Here is a 22,806-nt window from a genome sequence, read left to right on the forward strand (position 1 = left end):
CTAAATGAATTTTTAAAAATTCAAATTATTACATTATTTTGAGGATACCTTATGAGCAATTTTATATAGCTTTATAACCCACAACAGCCTGTAATATTGTAGCAATTTGAGTACGCAGAATCAGAACAGCACTTTTTGAGTAAATTCATCTGAAGGAGTTAGGATGTGTTGAAAAATTCTTGTTTGGAGTTTCATTTAGCTTGCTGTAAGGAAAAAAAATCAGAAAACCATAGGAAACTACAGAAATGACTTACATTGCATTGTTCAGCAGCAGGGAGTGTGTCTACTAACTGGTATTTTTGCCTTACAGCTTTTCTGGGAGAAGAGGCTGCAAGGACTTAGTGCGTCGGATGTAACGGAACAAATTATAAAAACCATGGAGCTACCCAAAGGCCTTCAAGGTACTATCTAAGTTTAGTTGAATAAATATTTATTAAGTACTTACTGTGTGCCAGGCACTGTAATTAGGTACTGTGCATCAATCTACAGTTGACTTGTAGCAGCAGGCCTTTGCTTTGGGGGACCATGTGCTTTGCTGGATGGCATGCTTCTTGTGTTATAAACTGAGGGAAAACATACATGACAAGCGTGTCCTAGGGTTGCTGGTGTATTGTATGTCACCTAGCGTTTCTTTTTCTTCAGTGTGAAATGTTTGGCTCCAGGTCAGCCTTGTCATCTCCTTTAACCCGTGTGCTGCTTTTAGCACTAACTACAGATGAACCAAGTGTTTCCCAAGTGTCCTGCTTCCCAAGTAGCAGCATCTCACCCCAGCATTTTCTTTCTCTTATCTTCTTACACTAACAGAACAACTCCGAGATCTCCTGTATCTCTGCTGTGTGGGTTACAATAGGAATACATACTCTGGCCCACGGTATTGCCTTGTGATTCTGGGGTAAGGACTCAGGGGCCAATAGGGTTATGCCTCATTCAAGGGTTTTGCATTATTTCTCAAGGACTAGAATTTCAGTCCTCAATCTTGACTTAGCGTAGATTTCTCAAAAATCTTCCAAATGTACAGTTGTGCCATTATCTCTTACTTGTATTTTCTTAGAAATTATGCTTTAAATAAGTTCAGAACTTTGATCAGTTCACTTAAATTTTGCTGTGGCGAGAGGCCCGTACAAGCATGAGGGTATGCACTTATTCTAGGAATCTAAATTTTTTTTTTTGGTCTTTTGAAAAAGATGATTAAGTTTTGGATATGCCATGCTTGCCTTGACATTCCCTGAAGTTTCAGAATAAAGATGATAAGAATAGAGATACTCCTAGAAATTGATATTAAAAGCTATAGGAAGAAATTGATCCAGGCTATGTTAATAGGGATACTTGAGCATAGCATGGTGATCTTATAGGGATCTTAGATTATTTAAGTAGTTGGCCCTTCTTGAGAAAATGGACATAACTTTTCAAAAGTTTAGGGCCTTAAGAAATGTATTTTCAAGTTGAAGTTTTGTTTGAAGGTCACTGTTTGATGTCGGTCCTTTGGTCCATAGTAGCTATTAGTGGTTATGGATTGTTCCTTGTCGCTTGGTGTGGCTCAGGTTTGCCTGTGTGATCCTAAGTGAGCATGAGAACACTGGGTGTTTTAGGCAGGGGCAGGCCCACTGGCCCAGGAGCGCTTCTCTTTCAGCAGTGTGGCGTTCTCATTGCAGGAGTCGGCCCGGGTAGTAACGATGAGACCCTTCTGTCTGCCGTGGCCAGTGCTCTGCATACAAGCTCTGCACCAATCACAGGGCAAGTCTCTGCGGCTGTGGAAAAGAACCCTGCTGTCTGGCTTAACACATCTCAACCCCTCTGCAAAGCTTTCATTGTCACAGATGAAGACATTAGGTAAGGCATTTTAACATGACTTGAAACACCTTGGTTTTGCCCGTAGATAATTTTTTATAAAAGCCTTACATTCAGTGTCACAGCTAGTACAGTTGATCATCCTGTATTCAAAACTTAAAACTAAGTTCAACATCTGAAGCCTTTTGAGGTTTGATATGACACCATAAATGAACAGTTTGATGCCCTACAACTTTGCTTCATGTGCCATGGATGTTATTACCCTTACACTAGGTGTATAAAGTGTATGTGACGCGGAAGTGAATTCTGTGTCCAGCCTTAAGTCCCATACCCAAGATATCTCTGTGTGTGTGTAAATCCTCCAAAAAAAAAAAAAAGAAAAGAAAAAAAATAAATTTCTTTTGTTTCCAAGCCTGCCTTTTAGATTAAAAAATAAATTCCCAATCTATAAGTGATGAATCTATCAGAAATCATAGTTTGGGTTTTACAGAGTGTGTTGGCTAGCTTTATGCTAACTTAACACAAGGTAGAGTCATCTGAAAGGAGGGAATCTCAATTCAGAAAATGCTTTTCTAAGATCAGCTATAGGCAACCATGTAGGGCAGTGACTGATGTGAGAGGGCTCAGCTCACTGTGGGCGGTGCCACCCGTGGGCTGGAGGTCCTGGGTTCTAGAAGAAAGCAGGCTGAGCAAGCCATGGGAAGCAGGCCAGTAAGCAGCACCCCTCCATGGCCTCTGCAGCAGCTCCTGCCTCCAGGTTCCTGCCCTGTTGAGTTCCTGCCCTGACTTCCTTCAGTGATGAACTGTGACATGAAAGTACATAAATAAACCCTTTTATCCTCAGGTTGCTTTTGGTCATGATGTTTCATCACAACAATAGAACCCAGACTAAGACACAGAGCTTTTCTGAAATGAATGGAAAAGTGATAAAGATCTTTGTAAGGAAAATATTCCTGAAAATAGGCTTTGTATCAGAGTGACCATCACAAGAATGTCATCAGCACATTAGTCATGTTCTCAGGGCAGCAGTTTTACAGTTGGTGCCTCTGGAGTTCAGCTCTAATGAGCTCCTTTGATCCATCAGGCCTTTTATGCAGTTTCTTTTTAGTTTTGAGTTGCCTCTTGGAGTGCTCGAAATTGAAACCCAGGACTCTAGCATTCAAGGCATGTATTCTAATCCCAAACCCCACCATTTCCTTGTTCCCCATGGCTTTGTGAATCTTTGTGCATTGGTTTGTCTGCAAACCAACCTTTCTTTAAAGAGGTGTAGGTAGCCTTGCTGCCGTAAGGCTCAGCTGCATTTTAAAGTTCAGTTTTGTTATCATGAGTATATTTATTTCATTCAAGCTCAGTGTAGAGGTTTACTTATATCTGCTTTATTGTTACATGAAAAGATTTAAATTGTTCCAGAGACACACACCATACATGCACACACACATAAATATGCACTCACCCCCCCCCAAGCATCCTCACATGCACATACATGTACACACATACTCATACAGTAGAGCTAGATGGGGAGCAAATGAGCAAGACAGAGCAAGGAGGTAAACAGAGTCAGGAATACAAGAAGATATAGTTACATCTGTAAATAGCTTTCATTCTTTCTAAGGCTGGGCCACAAAGCAGGTGTTTATCAACAACAGAAAAAGGAAAATCTGGTTTGGATTGGCAGCACCCTGAAGTATAAGCAAACTATTATTTCAGAGAAGTAATATGGTGAATAGTGAGATCACAAGGAAATTACTTTCTGGGACTTTTGAACTTTGGTACCATAACTTTGCAGTGATGATAATAATGCCTCAGTATATTGCATTTTTTTTTTTAGAAACATTGCAGTATATATGTGTTCTTCACTGTTTCTATTTGAATTTGTCAGTTTTCCTGGACTATCATTCCTAGACAAAACCAGCAGATGGCAGTTTGGAATCATCCAATTTAAAATAGTTTTCTGTTTGTATTTGTTTCCATCTAAATCTATAAAAGATTGATATGGAAATGTTCCTAAGTGTGTGAGTCTAGCTAGGTTTATAATTGGAAAACCATTCTTGGGCTTTAAAGTAATCTCTTGAAAAGATAGAAAACAGTTCAAGGTTGTATTCATGTGCTTTGGTTTCCTAAAATTTGCAATCAACTTTATTTTTGAAGAATTTTAAAAAACAAAATATAAAAATCAAAGCAAGAGATGAAGCTGTTCTATGGATCATGTGACCTTGAGGAAGATAATTATGTGGGACACAAGGTTTTTTTCCTCCTTGGTATAAACACAGCGAGCATGAACAGGATTTTCACCAAGTTGTTAAGGGTTTGGACTGGGGTTCTGGGAATGCTGATGGCTTCAAAACTAGACCTTTTTATAGCAGAGGTCTTAAAACCATGTTGGGGTTTGGCTTATGTGTGTGACAATCACTTGACGTAGCTGGTGTAACAGGAATTCTTAAGCAGCTTTCCTTGTTGAATTGGCACAGCTTCCGAAGAAGAATGGCTGCTCTTCCTCTAACTGCAGCCAGCATTGCCTCTGCAAAGCTTCCAACTGACGATCTCACTCATTCACAGGGGCCTGCGGATCCTCTCTGCTGTTCTAGCTGTAGAGTGTGTGCTTTCTGCCTGAGCACTGGCTAAAAATCTCAGCATTAAGTGTATCTCCTCAGCATCCCTGGTAATATTTTTAGTCATGGGGTAATTGTTTTCTGATACTTAGTAACATTCTCTTGAATCAAAGCTTACGTCATTTACAAGCTCACAGTTCTGTGATTGGACAGCCTGGGCTCTGCTCAGCCCCACTAGGCCGAGGTCAGTGCGGTCTGGACCATCTTCCCTTCGGGAGCATGGGAGTCTTTTAAGTTCAGACACTTACATGAAGTTCAGCGTGTGCTGCAGGGCTGAGACCCTGTTCAGTTGTTGACTGCTGAACAAGGGCTGCTCTGTACCTTACAGGTGCCCTGCGGTTCTCCACTGCTTGCTTCTCTGTGTGCCTGCACAGTTTTCTTTCAGGACACTTCTTCTTGGGTTAGGTTCACTAGATTCAGCTTTCCTGTGATTAATTAATGAGTCTGAGATTAGTAATCGACTATAGAGTGATATCTCACCATATCCACAATTGTCACCCACCCTCCTGGGAGAAGTTACCCAAGCAGTATACATATGTGGGTTGTGGGGGGCTCTTGGAGAGCATCATAGAATCTGCCTGCCCCTACAGCAAGCACGTTTGCTGCATAAAGGCAGGAAATCATGTTCAAAGTCAAAGAAACTTGGTGACATACATTAGAGCTCAGGAGACTTCTCACAGATGCAGCGGGCCCCACCCCTGCCTTCCTTGGTGGGTCATTCTGGTGTCTGTACCTCACCTGCTCTGTCTTTAGGGGGGAGACTGCCAATGTGACTGAGATGTCACTTGGCAGAAGGTTTCAGTCACTGGGCCAGGGAGGAGACAAACTGTAAGAAATAAACGAATGTCTTCTTCTGGACCCTGCTCCATCACACGAGCACCTGTTGCCCTCCAGTTTCATCTAATGTGAAGGAACTCTAAAGGTCAGCTTGACCCTATACTGCCTTCCTCCTGCCTGCCTGCCCGGTTGGAAACTTCACTCAGGAACTGGAAGGCTGCTCTTAGTAATCCTTTGTGCCAATTCTCTTAATAAAGAAATGGAAAGCGATTTCATGACTGAAAGGTGCATGTTACCTTCCTTACCTTGGATGTGGTGTCCTTCAGCCCTGGGTTTGAGAACAAAGGGGACTCCACAGCTGGCTAACCCCCCAGGGATCTGATGGTCCTCCAGACATGTTCCTTTCCTGTCCGCCATCCGGGTGTGTGCACTGCTGCCCTCCGTCTGCCTTACGGAAGGAAACGTCAGTAGCTTCTGCACCTCTTCTGCGGCCGTCCGTCCGTCCGTCCGTCCATCTGACCATCCCTCGTCTTCTCACACAGTGTGGAGCCAGCCCACTCACCTCTTCCTTGCTCTCGCTGTTTCTCACTCTGGCCTCCTTGTTTGCTCCTGGATGTCCGTTCCTCCTTCCTCGGAGAGCTGCTCTCACTGTCCCGACTCCATAGCGCTACAGAACATTTTAGTAGCCTCTTTTTTTTGTTGTTATTTTGTCTTTTTTTTTTTTTTTCCAGCTGAGGACCAAACCCAGGGCCTTGCGCTTGCTAGGCAAGCACTCTACCACTGAGCTAAATCCCCAACCCCTCTAGTAGCCCCCCTATCCTGGGTTTTGTTGGTCATCTAATAGTTTAGGGCCTTCTTTTTTTTTTTTTTTTTTTGGTTTTTCGAGGCAGGGTTTCTCTGTGTAGCTTTGCGCCTTTCCTGGATCTCACTCTGTAGCCCAGGTTGGCCTTGAACTCACAGAGATCCTCCTGCCTCTGCCTCCTGAGTGCTGGGATTAAAGGCGTGCGCCACCACCGGTTTAGGGCCTTCTTTATGATGTGGAACTATTGTCACTTTTGAGGTCACCTTGAAGTCACCAAGCTAGAGAAGTTCATGATAACGGTCTTGGCCTTCTAGGCTCATCTCAGGAGGAGAGATGCTCTTTGGTCTGTGTCCGCAGTCATGGCCTTCAGTGGTCCTGGCTCTTCCGTGTGAAGCTGGCTTCCCAGGCCTGCGCTCTCCTGACTCAGCCATAGGATGTCGGAGCGAGCCCAGCCTTCTGTGCCTCTAGCATGTCCGTGATGCTTCACCTACAGTTGTCCTCCTTCCTTTCCCATGTCCTCTCCCCTCATAGCTTTACGTTTTTAAGTTGTCGACAGCTCCAAGTCTTCACACTCTTGAAATCTGTGAAGTCGAGGAAAAGGCTGCTGAAGTTCATCTCTTCCTCCAGAATCTCCTGAGATGAGAGAGAACCACCCTTGAGAAGCTAGCTGTTCTTTTGATTTTTTTTTTCCCTGGTGGAATTTGCAGTGTTGGTTTGTGTGTATAGAACCAGCACTTGGGTAGTCTTAGGAAGCGTGCTTTTCCAAGTGATGGCGGGCACTCAGGGTAGTTTCATTTTTATTACTTACCAAATTTTCAGTTTCATTTCCTTCTGATTTTGAAAAGGAAACAGGAAGAGCGAGTCCAACAAGTACGCAAGAAATTGGAAGAAGCACTGATGGCGGACATCCTGTCCCGGACTGCTGACACGGAGGAGATAGACATTGATATGGACAGTGGAGATGACGCTTAAGAATATGATCAGGTAAGCAAACACCAGACGCAGAGACAGGCAGAGGGAAGGTGTTCGCTTTTGTGTTGGTGTCCCTTTGTGTACTCAATACTCAGGAATGTCATTGTTCCCCTCGTGGGTCCTTCCCATGCCTCCCTCTGGACTTAAGGACCAGTAAGTTATTGTATCTGTCCTCATTCTGTGAGGACATTCTTGCCACAGTAGACACCTAGAAGGCATCTTTGGCCTGCTTCATATGGTTTTAATCAATGGTGAAAAAATGTCTATGATGTCCTGAGAGAAAGCAGAGGAAAGGGAAACGGACTCTTGGGTTCAGAGGAATGGCTGGCCCCCATTCGCCTTCTGAGGGATGCCACGCCCTCCTTAGAACTATAGCAGTAAGATAAGCAAAATCCTCCCCGTTAGTAGATTCTCCATACCGCACATTCGACACGGAGCAGGAAGAACATTGACAAGTCTAACGTGAATTTACCTTAAGATACAAGTGTGGGCTCCGTTTATGTGTGTGTGCTGTTTTGCTGAGTACTCCTACTCTGTGGCTTTGATGTGTCATCTTGCTTCCCAGCCTCTGTGTTGTGTTTTGGCAAGATCTGTTTTAATTTCTGCCACCCCTATGCCAATGACTTGTTCCCTCTGAAACGGAATCTCCAAGGGAGAGACAGCAGAGCAGAGCATGTTGCAAAGGGTCAGCAAAGCTGTTCTGAGGAAGGAACGTTTACCTTGGTCCTGAAAGACGAGCAGAATTGAGTCAAGCGGAGCACGGGTAGAAAGTGGCTTGTTAGAAGGGTTAACAGAGAGAAGGTTGGTTTCTTCAGAGAAAAGATGAGAGATTGGACTGTAGAGTGCCTGTTCCTTAGGGAGCAGGCGAAGTGTGTGGGCAGCAGGCTTAATCTGGAAGGCTCGGGAGTCATGGTGCAGGACTTCTTGGAGAAGGTGTGATCATTTGCTTATTTGGCTTGGAGTAGAGAAAGCTGAGAGGCAGGGAGACCCGTTGAGATGTTGCTATGGTAGTCTAGTAAGGGACAGTGGTGACTTTCTGAAGGTGATGGGAGAGGTGAGCAGGAAAGGGTAGATCTGAGACATGTCTGGTGGTAGAATCAGCCTGACTGGTGGCTGATCGGAAGCGAGCTTGAGGCAGTGGAGGGAAGAACTGGGTTTCCACTGGAGTTGCTGACTGGGAGTCATGTTTGCTCGAGGAGCAGAGCTCAGGGAGGGAGGTGAGAGAAGGTGGCTTTAATTGTCGGATGCCTTCCCTTCCCTTGAGTGCTTCTCCGTACTTTAATAGTGCCCGTGATGACAGTGCAACCAAGTAGTAACTGTGACGTCTGCTGTTGACATGGCTGGGGAGAGCAAACATCCGGTCCCGGAATTTCCTGACCTGCATGTAGTTCAGATCCAGTTCAGTGCAGTTCAGTTCTCTGTATTCTATTTCCTGACTGGGGACCTGGTTCAGTCCTAGTTTAAACCTTTTATTTACTCATTGAGGATAGGAAGGAAGACACTGTGTGGCCGTTTTGCACTTTGTTTTCCAAGCTGAAAGGTTGCACTGTAGGAATCTGATGAGCTCATTCAGTATGTGTTAAATCTCCCAGAGAGAAGTCTGGAGCATGTTCCTGTGGTCTGAAGTCCTAGCCACTGTGTCTAAGGAGCCAGGGAGGGGGTCTGCATTGCTGTTGTTCGCATGCAGTATTCGGTGCCATCGTGTCAAGATGTAATCTGGGATGGCACTTCTCTCCTGTCAGTCTGGTTCTGGTTTGTTTTGTTTTCTTCTCTTCCGGAGTTTACTCCTGACGTCAGCATGGGCATCAGGAGCCTGGCAGCTAAGACTTACCGAGACCTTTGCTTCCTTGGTGGTTGCCTTCTGGGTTGCTCTGCAGGCAGCACTCAGAGGGCTCACCTTAGCAAGCAGGTGTTAAGGCACCCTCCATGGACAGGAGCTTGCCCCTGCTCACAGTCTTGCACAGTGTGCATCTCACTAGTAACAAACTAACTGTTGAAAATGATTGAATTTTAATAATTCTTTTAAAAAATGACCATTATTTTTATATGTTCAATAAGCATAGACTTATGCATATTATAGTCTGACCTCAAGAAGGCATTGTTAGACCAGGCCATTAGACTTGTAGCTTGTAGAAAACTTAGAATATTCTTAAGCATTAAAATTACATTCACATAATCTACTGGTTTAGCCTATATGCATGTAAAGTCCTGAAGCATGATTACACAGCCTGATTAGATGTTTATCCTTATGTGTAGAAGAGGTTGGGCTCTAGCTTATAGGTGGGTAACGGGTGGGGCTGGCCAGCTTCACGTGGCTCGTAACAGATGGAGTCTTCTAAGATTCGGTTTCCTTGGCACGCTAGCCTCCTCATGTTCGTGCTCTTTCTAATATTCTGTATATGCAAGAATGATGCACATTTGTTTATTTAGGTTATTTATTTAGTTAAGAAATGTGCCAAGATCTTCTATATGACATAAATTTGACACTTACATATAAGTACCCAGGCTATCAAGCATTTTAGGAATGATTACGAAAAGGAAATAGTGACAGAAACGAATGTGTTGAACCATGCAGCCGAGAATGAACTGTATTAGACACCAGTTGTTCAGTTTCAATTGCACAGTGACGTCTCACTCTGGTAATCAGGAGAAGCCTCAAGCGCATCTGCAGATGCTGTGAAGTACAAGAAACCATTATTATGTAGAATTGTCTCAAAAATAGGATTGGGTTTGGCTGTTGTCTGTTAGAATATTTTATTTATATGCCCCATGAGTTTCCTTTTTATGCTGTTTTAGCTAATTGTAGACCAGAAATATTGTATAAACAATAATATATATGATTCTTTGACAGTAAACTGGGTATTAAAAGTCGTCAGAATGGCATACCAGAGTTTAAAGGATCCAGTGACTTATGGTGTTCAGCCATCCCCATCCAGTCCTGGAGCTCAGTGTTCTCCCAGGACTGTGAAGATGGGATTCTTAGTGAGTCTTACTGACCTTTCATCTGAGAAGTCATTGTTCTTCTGTCTTCACAGGTAACTTTCGACTGACCTTCCCCAAGAGCAAATTGCTAGAAATGGAATTAAAACATTTCCACCGGGTTTCGCCTGTAAGAAAAAAGTGTACCTGAGCACATAGAGCTTTTTACTAGCACTAACCAATGCCTTTCTAGATGTATTTTTGATGTATATATCTATTATTCCAAATGATGTTTATTTTGAGTCCTAGGACTTAAAATTAGTCTTTTATAATATCAAGCAGGACCCTTAAAATGAAGTGGAGCTTCTGATGCCAGGTGCAATCTACTGGAAATGTAGCACTTACATGAGATATTTGTTTCCCCCACAGTTTTAATATAAACAGATCAAGAGTACCAAATACGTTTCCCCACTAAAGATTATTATGACTTCACTGTATATAAACAGATTTTTATACTTTATTGAAAGAAGATACCTGTACATTCTTTCATCGTCACTGTAAAGACAAATAAATGATTATATTCACAGACTGATTGGAACTTCTTCTGTTAAAGAACACACACAGTCATAGCCCTTGGATACCATTTCTGATCCACGTTCAACTTTGACCCCGGGCCTTAGCTTGGAAATGGAGGTGGTGGGAAGTAGCTGGTGTATTGCAGTGTGCCTGCAGACTTCTCTTCATAGGGGTTGTCTCACCAGAAGCTTCATATTGTCTCTGCCATTCAGTTTTCTCTTCTTGCCTGGGAGTAGTCCTTTGGATAGTGCTACAAAAGTCAGCCTCTTCCTTCCCTGTGACATGACTTAGGTATGTATACAAGGCCCCTATCTAGGTAGGTGCTGCCTGAAGCTGCACTTGCTCTGCCTGGGATATTTCCCCTTTCTAATATCCACTAGCTTACTAAGTCTATAGAGCACTTCAGAGCCTTTACACCGTGAGGCAGCCTCTAAGAAGTGGTTTTATGAGCCAGAGTGTGATGCTTTACTAATCAGTATCTGACCAAAGTATTAATTTTTCTCTTCTATTAGAAGCCTAACTTTATTACCACTGAAATAGCTTGATATTTATTTATTAAAACTGGCATTAAATATTCAGTGAGTTTTTTAAATTAAAACATACATAAATTGATCTGAGCCAAAGACAAGAGGGAGTAGCTATAAGGAAATTATGAAAAATGGAGCCAAAATAATGTTGCTTTATAGGGGCAGTTGATGCATTTATGTGCTGGACCTGTGCTGTATTTATGTTCATTTTAAATGAGCACACATGCTAAGCATACATGAGTCTCTACATTCAGGTCCCAGCACCAAAAAAAAAAAAAAAAGAACAAAATAAAATTAGACCCGAAGGAAGTAGTGTGGTCAGGGTTGTGACCATCTCTGCATCCATGTCACCTGTGCCCTTCCTTACCTGTAGTGGGTAGCCATTCCACCATATTAATTTCACTAATAATTACCAGGACCTCCAGCACGCTTTTCATCCAGGGAAGGAGGGAGCAGCAGGATTGTCAAAGCTGTACGACTAGCTGAGTTTGGGCTGCTCTGCTTTTTGAACTTTATTGCCAAACTGTAACAATACTTATCGGAATTTCTGATTTTATTAAATTTTTATGTCTGCACCTTAGGCCCCCAGTTTTCTTGAAACATCCCTGCTGGTAGATGAATGGGCAGATTTGCAGGCTCCAGGAGGATTGTAGCCAGAGGATCCCTGCTAGGGGCCATCAGAGTGACTCAGGCTAGGTGTCTTGGAGTTAACCTTGATATCTCTTAAAGAGCTGGGACTACGGTTAGAATGGCTTTCCGGAAGCTGTTCTCCTCCCACCCCAAGCTCCCGACTCCACGTGCAACCTCGTCTTGGGATCAGATACTCTTTTTACAACACAATCCAACCCACTGTACAAACTTCTCTAAACAGGTTTTTGAAAGCAAACTGACAGTGTACAGACTACAAAGCTTTAGTAGTTTTTCCTTGTGTACTTTGCTCAGGTAGAAACAAGGTGTGTAAAAGCCATTATAAAGTGGTATCTTGGTGACCATCACATGAGGCTGTGATGTGCTCAGTATACCCACAGGACATGTCCAAAATTAAATTCACCATTTTATGGCCACAAGCCCACCATCATCTTGGATTCTTCAACTTGGCTCAAAGTCAACTTCAGTTGGACAAGGCAGAAATGCAGGAATGATGCTGGATGTTGCTCATTTCCTTGCTTGTAGCATCTGTCAGTCCTGTTAGAAGTACTGAGTTAATCACACCCACCCCTCACCTCCTTCCTTCCACAACCACTAAGTTCATGGGAACCCTCTTCCCTCCCTCTGGACTTTTGAATAGCTTCCTTTCTTCCACTGTCCCTTCTTCTTCCTCCTCTGTTCTCTAAAGAAGCAGAGGTGATCATGCCCCTTCCCTGCTCTGAATTCCTCACTTGCCTTTAAATGCAGGTTCCAATGTCAGAACATGAATTTTGCAGTTACCCACATCTTATCCTAGACTTGGCCTTTGTGTGACTTGTCAGGGCCCTCAGTCTCCTTGAGTTTATTCCTCCTCAGTGAAACAGGAATAACAATACCTACCTCATAGAGTTGTGAGGATTCCGGGAGATGGTGTTTGCAAGGCGTTTGGGAAGGTGCCTGCCACTTAGTGGGTGCACTCAGGAGAATGCTGTCACCGTCATCCTGTTGTGTTTAAGAGGCGTTTGTCGGTAACCCTGACTGTGCTTGTAGCTTTATTTCCAGTACCCTGTTTCTTTATAGGGAATTCTGAAACCTGTATTTGATTGGTTGTTCTTTGTCTCTTTCATAGAATGTAAGCTCTGTGAGAGCAAGGCTTCCCAGCACTTAGTCGATTGCATGTAAACAGACAAGCACTCGAGTCTGTTTCAAAAAAGAAAAAAATAATAGGAAGAATGGTCAAAAGACTCTAACTGATCTTGTAGCTGTAGCCTCACCCTGCTACTGTCCCCATTGCTGTTCACTTGCTCCTTTGAATTCTGCTGGGCTTCGGTGTCTGTACACCCGTGTGTTCCCTTCCCCTCGCCTGCCGGTCTACATGGCAAGTTTCTGGTCACGGGTAAGTGTCAGCTCAATGGCTACCTCGTCCGTGCTGTCGCCCCCATTTCTCCAGGCAGATGCTCTTTCCCTTGTCCAAGTTCCCACTGTATTTTGTAAATACCTCTGTGGAGGCACTTTATTGTATTGTAAAAAGTGTTTTGCATGTCTGTCTCTGAAATGACCTGTAATCAACGTAAAAGCAGAGCTGGTGTCTTTCCATCTTAGAGCCCCCCAGGGCCTTGATTAATGCCTGGAATGTGCTTGTCAATAAGTATTTGTTGAATGAGTTTGTGAGTGAATAAAGACTCATGCAGTTAGAAAACAAGTTTTATCAAGATAGTGCCCAATGGCTTCCAGAAAATTTTTTTTCCTCTAGAAAGCATTATATAATCTCTTTGAATGTTATATTATTTAAATTTTAAAAATAATACAAGTTTAATATAGATCTTCATAAATGATTGCAAAAGATATCAAAAGCTTTGTGATCTTTCAAATGCTATAGAGTTCAAAATAAATATTTGCACTATTTCCATAGTGAATGCTATGAGGAAATGTATAGCAATAAATTTTGAAGCTTTAAAAAATATTTGTGTAAATCATTGTCAATGACTTAATCCACGAAGGACAGCTCTGTGTTCCTGGACACAAAAGACTTTGCAGGGCTCCAGAACTTTGAGAGCATAACTCTTATACCCCTTCAACACTACTAAAGCAGTTGCCCAGTCATTCTGCTGTGCCTGGGAATACAAAGGACTGCCTGGGTCCTCTAGAAGTCAGAAGAAGATGCTGTGACCTCAGGAGCCCCCTGCCTCCCAGCCTCCATCCAGCTGTCTTGCTCACTTTCACCTCTGGGATGGCTGGATGGCTGGATGGCTGGATGGCTGGATATATATATATATGTATATATATATATATATATATATATATATATATATATATATACATATATATATATACATATACATGTATATGTATATATACCATACACAGTACATTTTAGTATCCACCAGAGGGAACATCTGTCAGTTACACCAGGGTATGCCAAGAGGAGCTACGGGGTTGGGACTTGGAATGCAGGTGGTCTGAGACATGAAAGAAAAATTAACTTGTGCAGAATATATGCTCTTTTGGTTTTTTTTGTTTGTTTGTTTTTTGAGACAGGGTTTCTCTGTGTAGCTTTGTGCCTTTCCTGGAACTCACTTTGTAGCCCAGGCTGGCCTCGAACTCACAGAGATCCGCCTGGCTCTGCCTCCCGAGTGCTGGGATTAAAGGCGTGTGCCACCACCGCCCGGCATATGCTCTTTTGTAATAATTATCTTTTAGTTTAGTTTTTTAAGAGATGATAAATGGGAAAAGTTTTACTACTTCTTACATTTATACAACTTTTTACAACTTAACATTTTCACCATCTTTGAATTTTTAACTGTATAACAGGTGTCTATTTTTATTCTCATTTAAGAGTTAAGGAATCTAAGCCTCAGATACATAGATGGTTTATGGAAATTAGCATGGGGCAGGAAATGAATTTGAATACAGCAGTCTGTTCCTAGAACTATTCACCCTCCACATTGTCCTTGCTCAGGCCTCCAGCTCTTCTGTGACAGACAGCAACACATTGTGGGTACTAAATGCCTATTACCTGAAAGCTGATGCCAGGCAGAGGGACTCTGCTGCTCCTGTGTGTGACTAGCTGAAGCTTTCACAGAGGACTCTTCGCTGATGAATCTTTTACAAGGATGATTTCTTACCTAAGCATAATTCTTCCAACATAGAATGTTGGGGATTATTTGTATGTGGGATTTAGGATACTATTGCTGGGTATTTTTAGGTTTTACCAGTTCTCTGAGTTCTATGGCAAGATGTAATTGGACCGTAAGCCCTGATGAAAGCATACTTAAGTGGGTATGCATGTAGGCCATGTGCTAACTCATCCATTGAGAGTAGGAGTATTTGACTCAACATTTCTTTTCCTCTCATCTTTTGGGGATTTGCTATATTTAAGTGTTTTACTATGTATATATCAGCAGAGTAGTCCATGTGTACAAGTTGTAAATAAACCTAAGCTTGGGATACAGGCCATTAATTTTGAGAGGATGTTAAAAGGGTTGAAGGCCACTGCTCTCACAGAGAGCTTCCTTTTGTTTCTGGAGTTAAGGAGGCTGCCAGTGTGTTGCCATAACATGAATACTTTTATGATTGTGTGTCCTTCTGAGGCCATTTCTGTCCTGTGGAATTCTCAACAGGGAATAAAATACAATGAGCATCAAGGGTTGCTCTAGGAGCCATCAAGTTTGGGCTAGTGATTTCACTCTGTCACACAGTCTAACTCATTTGTATCTTAATTTCTACCTTAATTCAGGGGATGAGTACTTCAGGCTTACCTCGTGTTCCACACATGCTAAACTATTTTATGAAGGGTAGCAACTTCTTCCTTCTAAACAAACAAAACAAAACAAAGTGAAACCCAAGTAAATTAAAAACCAAACACAAAAAAGCCCCAGGTGATTTTAAAGGGCTAGAATTGCTTTCAGGAGAGTTACGTTGATTTTTATTGATTTGGTGTATACTCCTTTTACTGAGAGAACTTGAAGTTGGGGTTGTATGTGTATGATTTAGGGAGCTGTCAAAGTGATAGTAAGGCACAGTGTGACTTAAAAAAAGACCTCAGTCCCAACAACTAGTTGTATGAAAATGGAGACGTTAGAAACTTGTGAGAAACCCTACAATTACCACATGGCAGAATGTACAGTTGATAATGGGAATTGCTGCACTTTAAAGAATCAAATTTTCTTTTGTGTAAGTATGCGCGCGTGCATGTATGCATGCGTGCACACTTGTGGGCTCCCACCCCTAACCAAGAAGCTCTCTATAATATTGATACCTACTTGCAAAGAAAAAATTAGTTTTCTTCAGTAGAGTATCCCTGAGTATGTTAGCCACACTTCAGGGTGGGGCCCCATGCCCAGCAGTAGAAACACAAAATGAACTCAGTGATATTTTTGTATACTTTGTGTCTCAAATTGCTTTGGTTGGGCATAGTTTGTTTTTTGGTCTTTTACTTGTATATTTTGGTTTCAGGTTTTTTTTTTTTGGGGGGGTCTATATGTGTGCCTATTTCTCTTTGGGTTTTTTGTTTGTTTGAGAAAGGGTGTGGTGGTGATTCAGTCCCAGCACTTGGGAGGCAGAGGCAGGTGGATCTCTGTGAGTTTGAGGCCAGCCTGGTCTACAGAGTGAGTTCCAGGACAGCCAAGCTACACAGAGAAACCCTGTCTCGAAAATCCAAGAGAGAGAGAGAGAGAGAGAAAAGATGGGGAGCTGGGTGAATGAGGAGATAGGGAGGAGCTGGGAGGAGCTGGGGGAGGGGAAAAGCATGATCAGAATATATTGTATGAAAAACAATTTTTCAATAAAAAAAGTCAAATTGTGTGTGTGTGTGTGTGTGTGTATGTGTGTGTGTGTGTGTGCGTGTGTGTGTGCATGTGTGTGTGTGTGTGTGTGCGTGTGCAGGTCCCTATGCTTCTGCGTGCACGTCATGTTATATGTGAGGGGGTCAGAGGACAACTTTTAATTATTGGTTCTCTGCTTCCATAATGGGATCCGGGAGTTGAATTCAGGTCGTTAGTCTTGTTTGGCTAAAACTTTTACTTGCTGGCCTCATATCTCTTAAAGCCCCCTTCTTTCCCTCCTCGGTCTTCCCTAATTATAGAATGACGTAATGTAGTGTTGATCATGAGGGACCAATATTGCAGCCATGACTATAAGGGGGAAAAAAAAACCCCTGCAAATGTGACTTTATGGCACAAACTAGAGTTTTGTCCCTGCTGTGAGAAGGGGATGGATTTGTCACCTAACACTGAGACACAAACACCCGAAAGAAACGGTATTACTCAGTGAGTTAAAAACAAACGCAGCTCTCCGGAGATTCACTCAGTGAATGTGTCATGGTGGGTGAGGTGTCAGCTTCCCACCATTGGGACAGAAGCTGAGATAGTCAGTTTACAAGCAGGAGGGGCTTGCATTGACTTGCCTTCCTGGTCCCGGAGGTCTCAGCTTTTGGGCCCTTGTCACTGGGACGTGTATGTACGGTGGCGGACAAGTGGTGAAGAGATTGCCCATTCACAATGTCTGGGAAACGGAAGGGAAGTCAGGGTTCAGAGGTCCCCTTCAAGGGTGGCATCCCCAGTGACCTGGCTTCCTCCTCTCAGCTTCTAAAGGTGCTGCCTGCCCCAGTCAGTAGTCCTGTGGGCTCATGAGCGAGTGTTTAATATACAGATTTTGGGAGGACTCATAATTAAACTGTAGCAGTAACAATCTTTGATTTCTTAGAAAATTAATCTCTTCATAATTTGTTGCCATATTCTTAAAATCAACACACAAGAGGAAACCAGCCAGTCTTGCAGAGGGATGATAATTCTAGCTACTTGGAGAGTTTCCCTGACTCAGAATCTCAGAGATTTAGGGAAGAAAAACACACTTAACAACTCAGGGATTTTTTTTTTTTTTAATTTATTTTAATTTATTTTGCAATACAATTCAGTTCTACATATCAGTCACGGATTCCCTTGTTCTCCCCCCTCCCGTCCCCCTCACCTTCCCCCCAACGCCCCCCCCCCCCCATTCCCATCTCCTCCAGGGTAAAGCCTTCCCCACAGACTGAGGTCAACCTGGTAGACTCAGTCCAGGTAGGTCTAGTACCCTCCTCCCAGGCCAAGCCAAACAATCCTGCATAGGCCCCAGGTTTCAAACAGCCAACTCATGCAATGAGCACAAGATCTGGTCCCACTGCCTGGATGCCTCCCAAACAGATCAAGCCAATCAACTGTCTCACCCATTCGGAGGGCCTGATCCAGTGTGGACCCCTCAGCCATTGGTTCATAGTTCATGTGTTTCCATTCATTTGGCTATTTGTCCCTGTGCTTTATCCAACCTTGGTCTCAACAATTCTCGCTCATATAAACCCTCCTCATTCTCGTTGATTGGACTCCCAGAGATCCACCCAGGGCCTAGTCATGGATCTCTGCATCCAGATCCCTCAGTAGTTGGATGAGGTTTCTAGCACAACAATTAGGGTGTTTGGCCATCCCATCACCAGAGTAGGTCAGTTCGGGCTGTCTCTCGACCATTGCCAGCAGTCTGTTGTGTGGGTATCTTTGTGGATTTCTGTGGGCCTCTCTAGCACTTTGCTTCTTCCTGTTCTCATGTGGTCTTCATTTACCATGGTCTCCTATTCCTTGTTCTCCCTCTCTGTTGTTGATCCAGCTGGGATCTCCCGCTCCCCCAAGCTCTCTTTCCCTCGACCCTCGCCAGAACATGGAAACAACCCAGATGCCCTTCAACTGAAGAATGGATAAACAAAATGTGGTACATATACACAATGGAATACTACTCAGCAGAAAAAAACAATGGTGTCATGAGGTTTGCAGACAAATGGATGGATCTAGAAAAAATCATCCTGAGTGAGGTAACCCAGACTCAGAAAGACAAACATGGTATGTACTCACTCATAGCAGGATACTAGACATGAAACAAGGATGAATTGTCTGCTACTCACATCACCAGGGAGGCTACCCGGAAAACAGGACCCCAAGAAAGACACAGGGATCGCCCAATGACAGAGAAATGGAATGAGATCTACATGAACAGCCTGGACATGAGTGGGGGTAATGAAACTCAGGGATTTTAAAAACACAACATGATTACTTAGTACTCTTTAATTCAAATGCACCAGACTAAACTTTGCTCCTATTCCCAAATAAAAACAAAAACTTCTCATCTTTTCCGTGTGACCAAAACCAAGACACAAGCATGAAAGGCCAGCAGGAGCCCGTGCTCTCAATGACCTTTGAAGTCCTCGCTCCAACCCTAACAATAGTTTGCATACTGTGTGTTATGTAACTGGCACACGAATGCATGTCTTTGGGCTTTCTTAAGAAAACAAGAGCTGACTGTCACATGAGTTTAAGGCTCAGTTTTTTGAACTCTAACCAGCACAGGAAGCTTCTAATTGTCATGACTCCACAGCTGTTCACGGCTGCTGCTTACATGCAGGGCCTTGTTATAACCCCTGCCTGGACTACAGTGATGATGTCATCTGCATGGCTGCCTCCAGTTTTTCTTCTCTCTCTCCCTTCCTTCTTTCTTTTCTTTTCTTTTTTTTTTTTTTTTTTCTCTGTGTAGCCCTGGCTGTCCCGGAACTCACTCTGTAGACCGGGCTGGCCTCGAACTCACAAAGATCTGCCTGCCTCTGCCTCCCGAGCGCTGGGATTAAAGGCGCGTGTCACTACTTCTGGGCTAGCCTCCAGTTCTTCCGGCCTTCACTCCATGCTGCCGTGTTTTGTCACCAGACTTTTCTCATATGCTCTTTATGTTGTCTACTCTCTTGACTCATACTTTCAGCTTCTATTTTTTTGTGCCAGCACTGAAGTCCTGAAACACCTTGCCCATCCCCGCTTCTTTAGCTAGAATTGGGTAACACATCCACTGCTCTCGTCAGAGAGAAAGGGCTTTGAAATTACCCTGATGGCGGAGATTAATCATGGGTGTGATGTGGCGGCTGGAGAGTCAACCACAGCAGCACCTGTTTTCACCTTCTCTTGTGAGCTGCCTAACTGTTCTTTTGTGCCCCATTTTCCTCACGACTGTGCTTCTATATGTCATCACGTATTTGTAGAAGTACCCCTCCTTCTTAGTCGGTCCAAGCCCTACATTTTCATTAAGCCCCAGGGCCCTGCATTTCTTTTTCAAATGGCTCGTCAAATGCGTCTCTCTCTCCCCCATCTGTCCCTTCTCAGCAGTGTGGGTCTTCCTGTCACTTGTATGTGACTACATTGGCCAGATCTCCCAGGGTTTCTCAGAGGAACGACACTGTGAACTCCTCTAGGACTTGGCATTTGACAGCTTGAAGGTACAGGCCTGCCTAAGACTCTCTTCCCTTTGCCGCCAAAGGCACGTCCAGGGAATTTTCAAAGCCAGCTCTTTCTGATAATTTGCTGCACGGATTGAAAATATTCCACTAAAAATGATCCTATTTATAGCTGCAGTGTATTACTGAGAGCGAGTACAGCTCAACACCCACCACCGAGACACACCGGAGAGCATCTGTGAGGATTTGGGGGCCCTCCACTATCCTCCGTGAGAATCACTGCTCACCTGGTACAGGGGAGATCCACGTGGGGCAGTGTGAACCAGGGGGGTCCCTTGAGCTGTGGCATATGGTGTTTTCTCACTGTGTAGGCATGGTTAACTATGAGGGACTGATGGCTCATGAGGTTGAATTTCGTCTCCAGGTTGACTGTTACCATATAACTCAGACTCTCACCATTAGCCAGGTAGTTTGTCTTTCTCAAGTGGCCAGTGACTACACGGTTACTCTGAGATATCGTTGGCTCATTCTAAATTTCACTGTGATCAGGCCCTACCCGAAAAAATAGCGTCACTAGACAGGAGTTAGGACGGTTGCTCCCCCCTGCCAAGATGTCAACAACAAAAGCCAGTCCTCTCCATGGGCAAGGCACGTTTTAGACTGAGTATTTTGTGATAAGAATTTTGGTAGCAGAGGCTAACTCGGCTCTTCCTAGGGGCTTCAGCAAGACACTGTTGATAATCAAGCTGATATTTAGATATTCTGGCCAGGCCATAGTTAGCCTCTAATGCTATTCCACCAGAGCTTTCTCTGTCGGCTCCACCCTTCCCAGGCAGGAATACATCTTTACAGTGATTACATGAAAAACAAGAGCATCGTTTGCTCTTTCATCCTGAACTAGACAATTAATATGCAATCATTTTGGTTTTTCTTAATCTGGAACAAATGAATGGTTTGATACTAAGCAAGGGCAGAGTAACTGATATACTCTTTACCCCCTGGTAAAGAGCCGCCAAGATTACTTAGTAATCACAGCAATTAGAGACACAGGTATCTCTTCTTTCTTACTTTTTAAATGCAATCATCTTCCAGATTGGATCGGCATTTTCTTGATTCTAATCTTAACAAGATAAGGGTATCAGGACAGGAGGCCACATGTTCACACGTTATTTCTACAATGTTGTCATTGTATCTGGGAAGGCCTGAGGTTCCAAAGTCAACATAAAAGTCAGAATCAATCTTTCTCCCCTCTCTCCTTCTTCTCTCTACCCACTGTTCTAGAAAGTTCTCTAATTTCCTTTAAAACATACAATATAGTTTGGCACCTCTAACTATAAAATATCTCTAAATTTTAGTCTAAAATAGTGACTCTTCATCTAGGGCACTTGCTACCTCCCTCTGAGGAGAGGTTTGGCAACACCTAAACATTTTTGGTTTTTACAATTGGGGAAGAAGGGTGAGGCTGTTTATTGCCCCATCGAGTGGACAGAGGTCAGGCATATTGCTAAGAATTCTACAATGCCTGACAAACGTCAGTTAAGACAAACTCTGTCCCAGAGTGTTTCATTTAAAGGCTACATGGAAATATCTGAGCATTTTATTTTGTCTTTATAAATGCTAATCTCCGGAGGCGTGTGGGGTATGTGGGTGCAGAGTTCCAAAGTCCTCTTGTGTACCTGAGGAGGCAAAAATACCGTTCTGACTTGAAGAATGTATATTTACTTTTACAACTACAAACTAAAATTCAGGGGGGACTGATGCTCAGTTCTGAGTGCCGATAAGTAGTCAGAAATTCTCCACTGTGACTACGTACAGCTCTTCACCCCTCTCCAGAATCTTCTCAGGCTGTTTTGTCTACCTATTTCCTGCCGCATGGACTTACCCAACTTCCTGTTTTTCTTCCCCTGGAATGTCACTTAAATGGAATCAGGCTGCGTATATATGTATTTAGCTTCTGTTAACTCACCACGATGTATTTGAGAATAATTAGTGTGTTAGAAGTTCACTCGATTCATCGATTAAAAGTCATCACTATAGTCTGTTTTACCACAACTAATATCAATAAATTCTAGAAGGTTTATTTATTACTAAGAGGATCAAACAAAGGAAAAGCTTGATGCTCTCTGCATAGCAGAGCCCCGGATTCACATTAAGTCAAATATACACAGAGGCAATCCAACCATTCCTCATTTTCCTTTAGTGTGGCATGCATTCATCTTAACTTACCCTGTGGATTGTGTTAGAGACAGCCATGAAAACAGGAAATGACTCTATAAACAAAAGCCACTTCCTGGCATCATGGCTAGGGGCCATTAAGAGACTGTTACTCAGTTACTGAGTGAAAGGACTTAGTAACAGGACCATTGTCAGAGACTTAGGCAGTGTCTGAGCAAAATTCTGGTTAAATATCCAGAGATCAGGCACTCCAGGAAGCTGGGCAAGTTGATGCATCCCAGGGGCTGGTGCATAGTGTGGCTGGGGAGGGTAGGAAGGGACAGGCATACTGGGTGACCCCTAACTCTGAGGGCTCCCTTTTCCTCTCCCAAGCTTTCTGTCTGCACTGATTTTCCTCCTGTCCTCATCTCAGATTCTTCCTAGTTCTGTTTTCCTGAATACAGTCATCTGACCGATGCTTTACAACGCTTTCTCCTTTAAAGTCTGACCCTCTTCCCACCTTGGCATTTCACGTCACTAATGCTCTGTGACCTAGTCCTGGGCATTAACTACAATAATTTTGGAGTAGGCGTTTGCTTTCGATTCCTCTGAGAAACACCCCGACCAAATGCAACTTGGGGAGGAAATGGTTTATGTCAGCTTACAGGTCATAGTCCGTTGTCAGCGGAAGCCAAGGTCGGAACTCACGTCAGGAACCCAGAGCCCAAACCACAGAGGAATGCTGCTCGTTTGCTTGTTTCCTGCTCAGTTAACTTCAGCACATCCCAGGACTCCTTGCTCGGAGATGGCACTGCC

At 43.4% G+C, this 22,806-nt stretch overlaps 1 protein-coding gene across 2 annotated transcripts in view; it reads left to right on the top strand.

The window, feature by feature from the left end:
• Mbd2 (methyl-CpG binding domain protein 2) overlaps positions 1-12,901 on the top strand; it is a 59,906-nt gene extending 47,005 nt beyond the window's left edge. Inside the window, exons 4-7 of one of the 2 annotated variants that reach the window (XM_052742482.1) lie at positions 311-401; positions 1,653-1,830; positions 6,822-6,960; positions 9,984-12,901. In XM_052742482.1, coding sequence (XP_052598442.1) covers positions 311-401; positions 1,653-1,830; positions 6,822-6,948 — 396 coding nt within the window. In that variant the 3' untranslated portion in view covers positions 6,949-6,960; positions 9,984-12,901. Of the gene's footprint in view, positions 1-310; positions 402-1,652; positions 1,831-6,821; positions 6,961-9,983 lie in introns of those variants that run through there. The other variant, XR_008219242.1, reaches the window with a different exon arrangement.
• Positions 12,902-22,806: the final 9,905 nt, after the last annotated feature.

The sequence above is a fragment of the Peromyscus californicus genome, unplaced genomic scaffold, assembly GCF_007827085.1.
Source record: "Peromyscus californicus insignis strain IS unplaced genomic scaffold, ASM782708v3 Scaffold_17__1_contigs__length_78620276, whole genome shotgun sequence".
Classification (NCBI taxonomy): domain Eukaryota; kingdom Metazoa; phylum Chordata; class Mammalia; order Rodentia; family Cricetidae; genus Peromyscus; species Peromyscus californicus.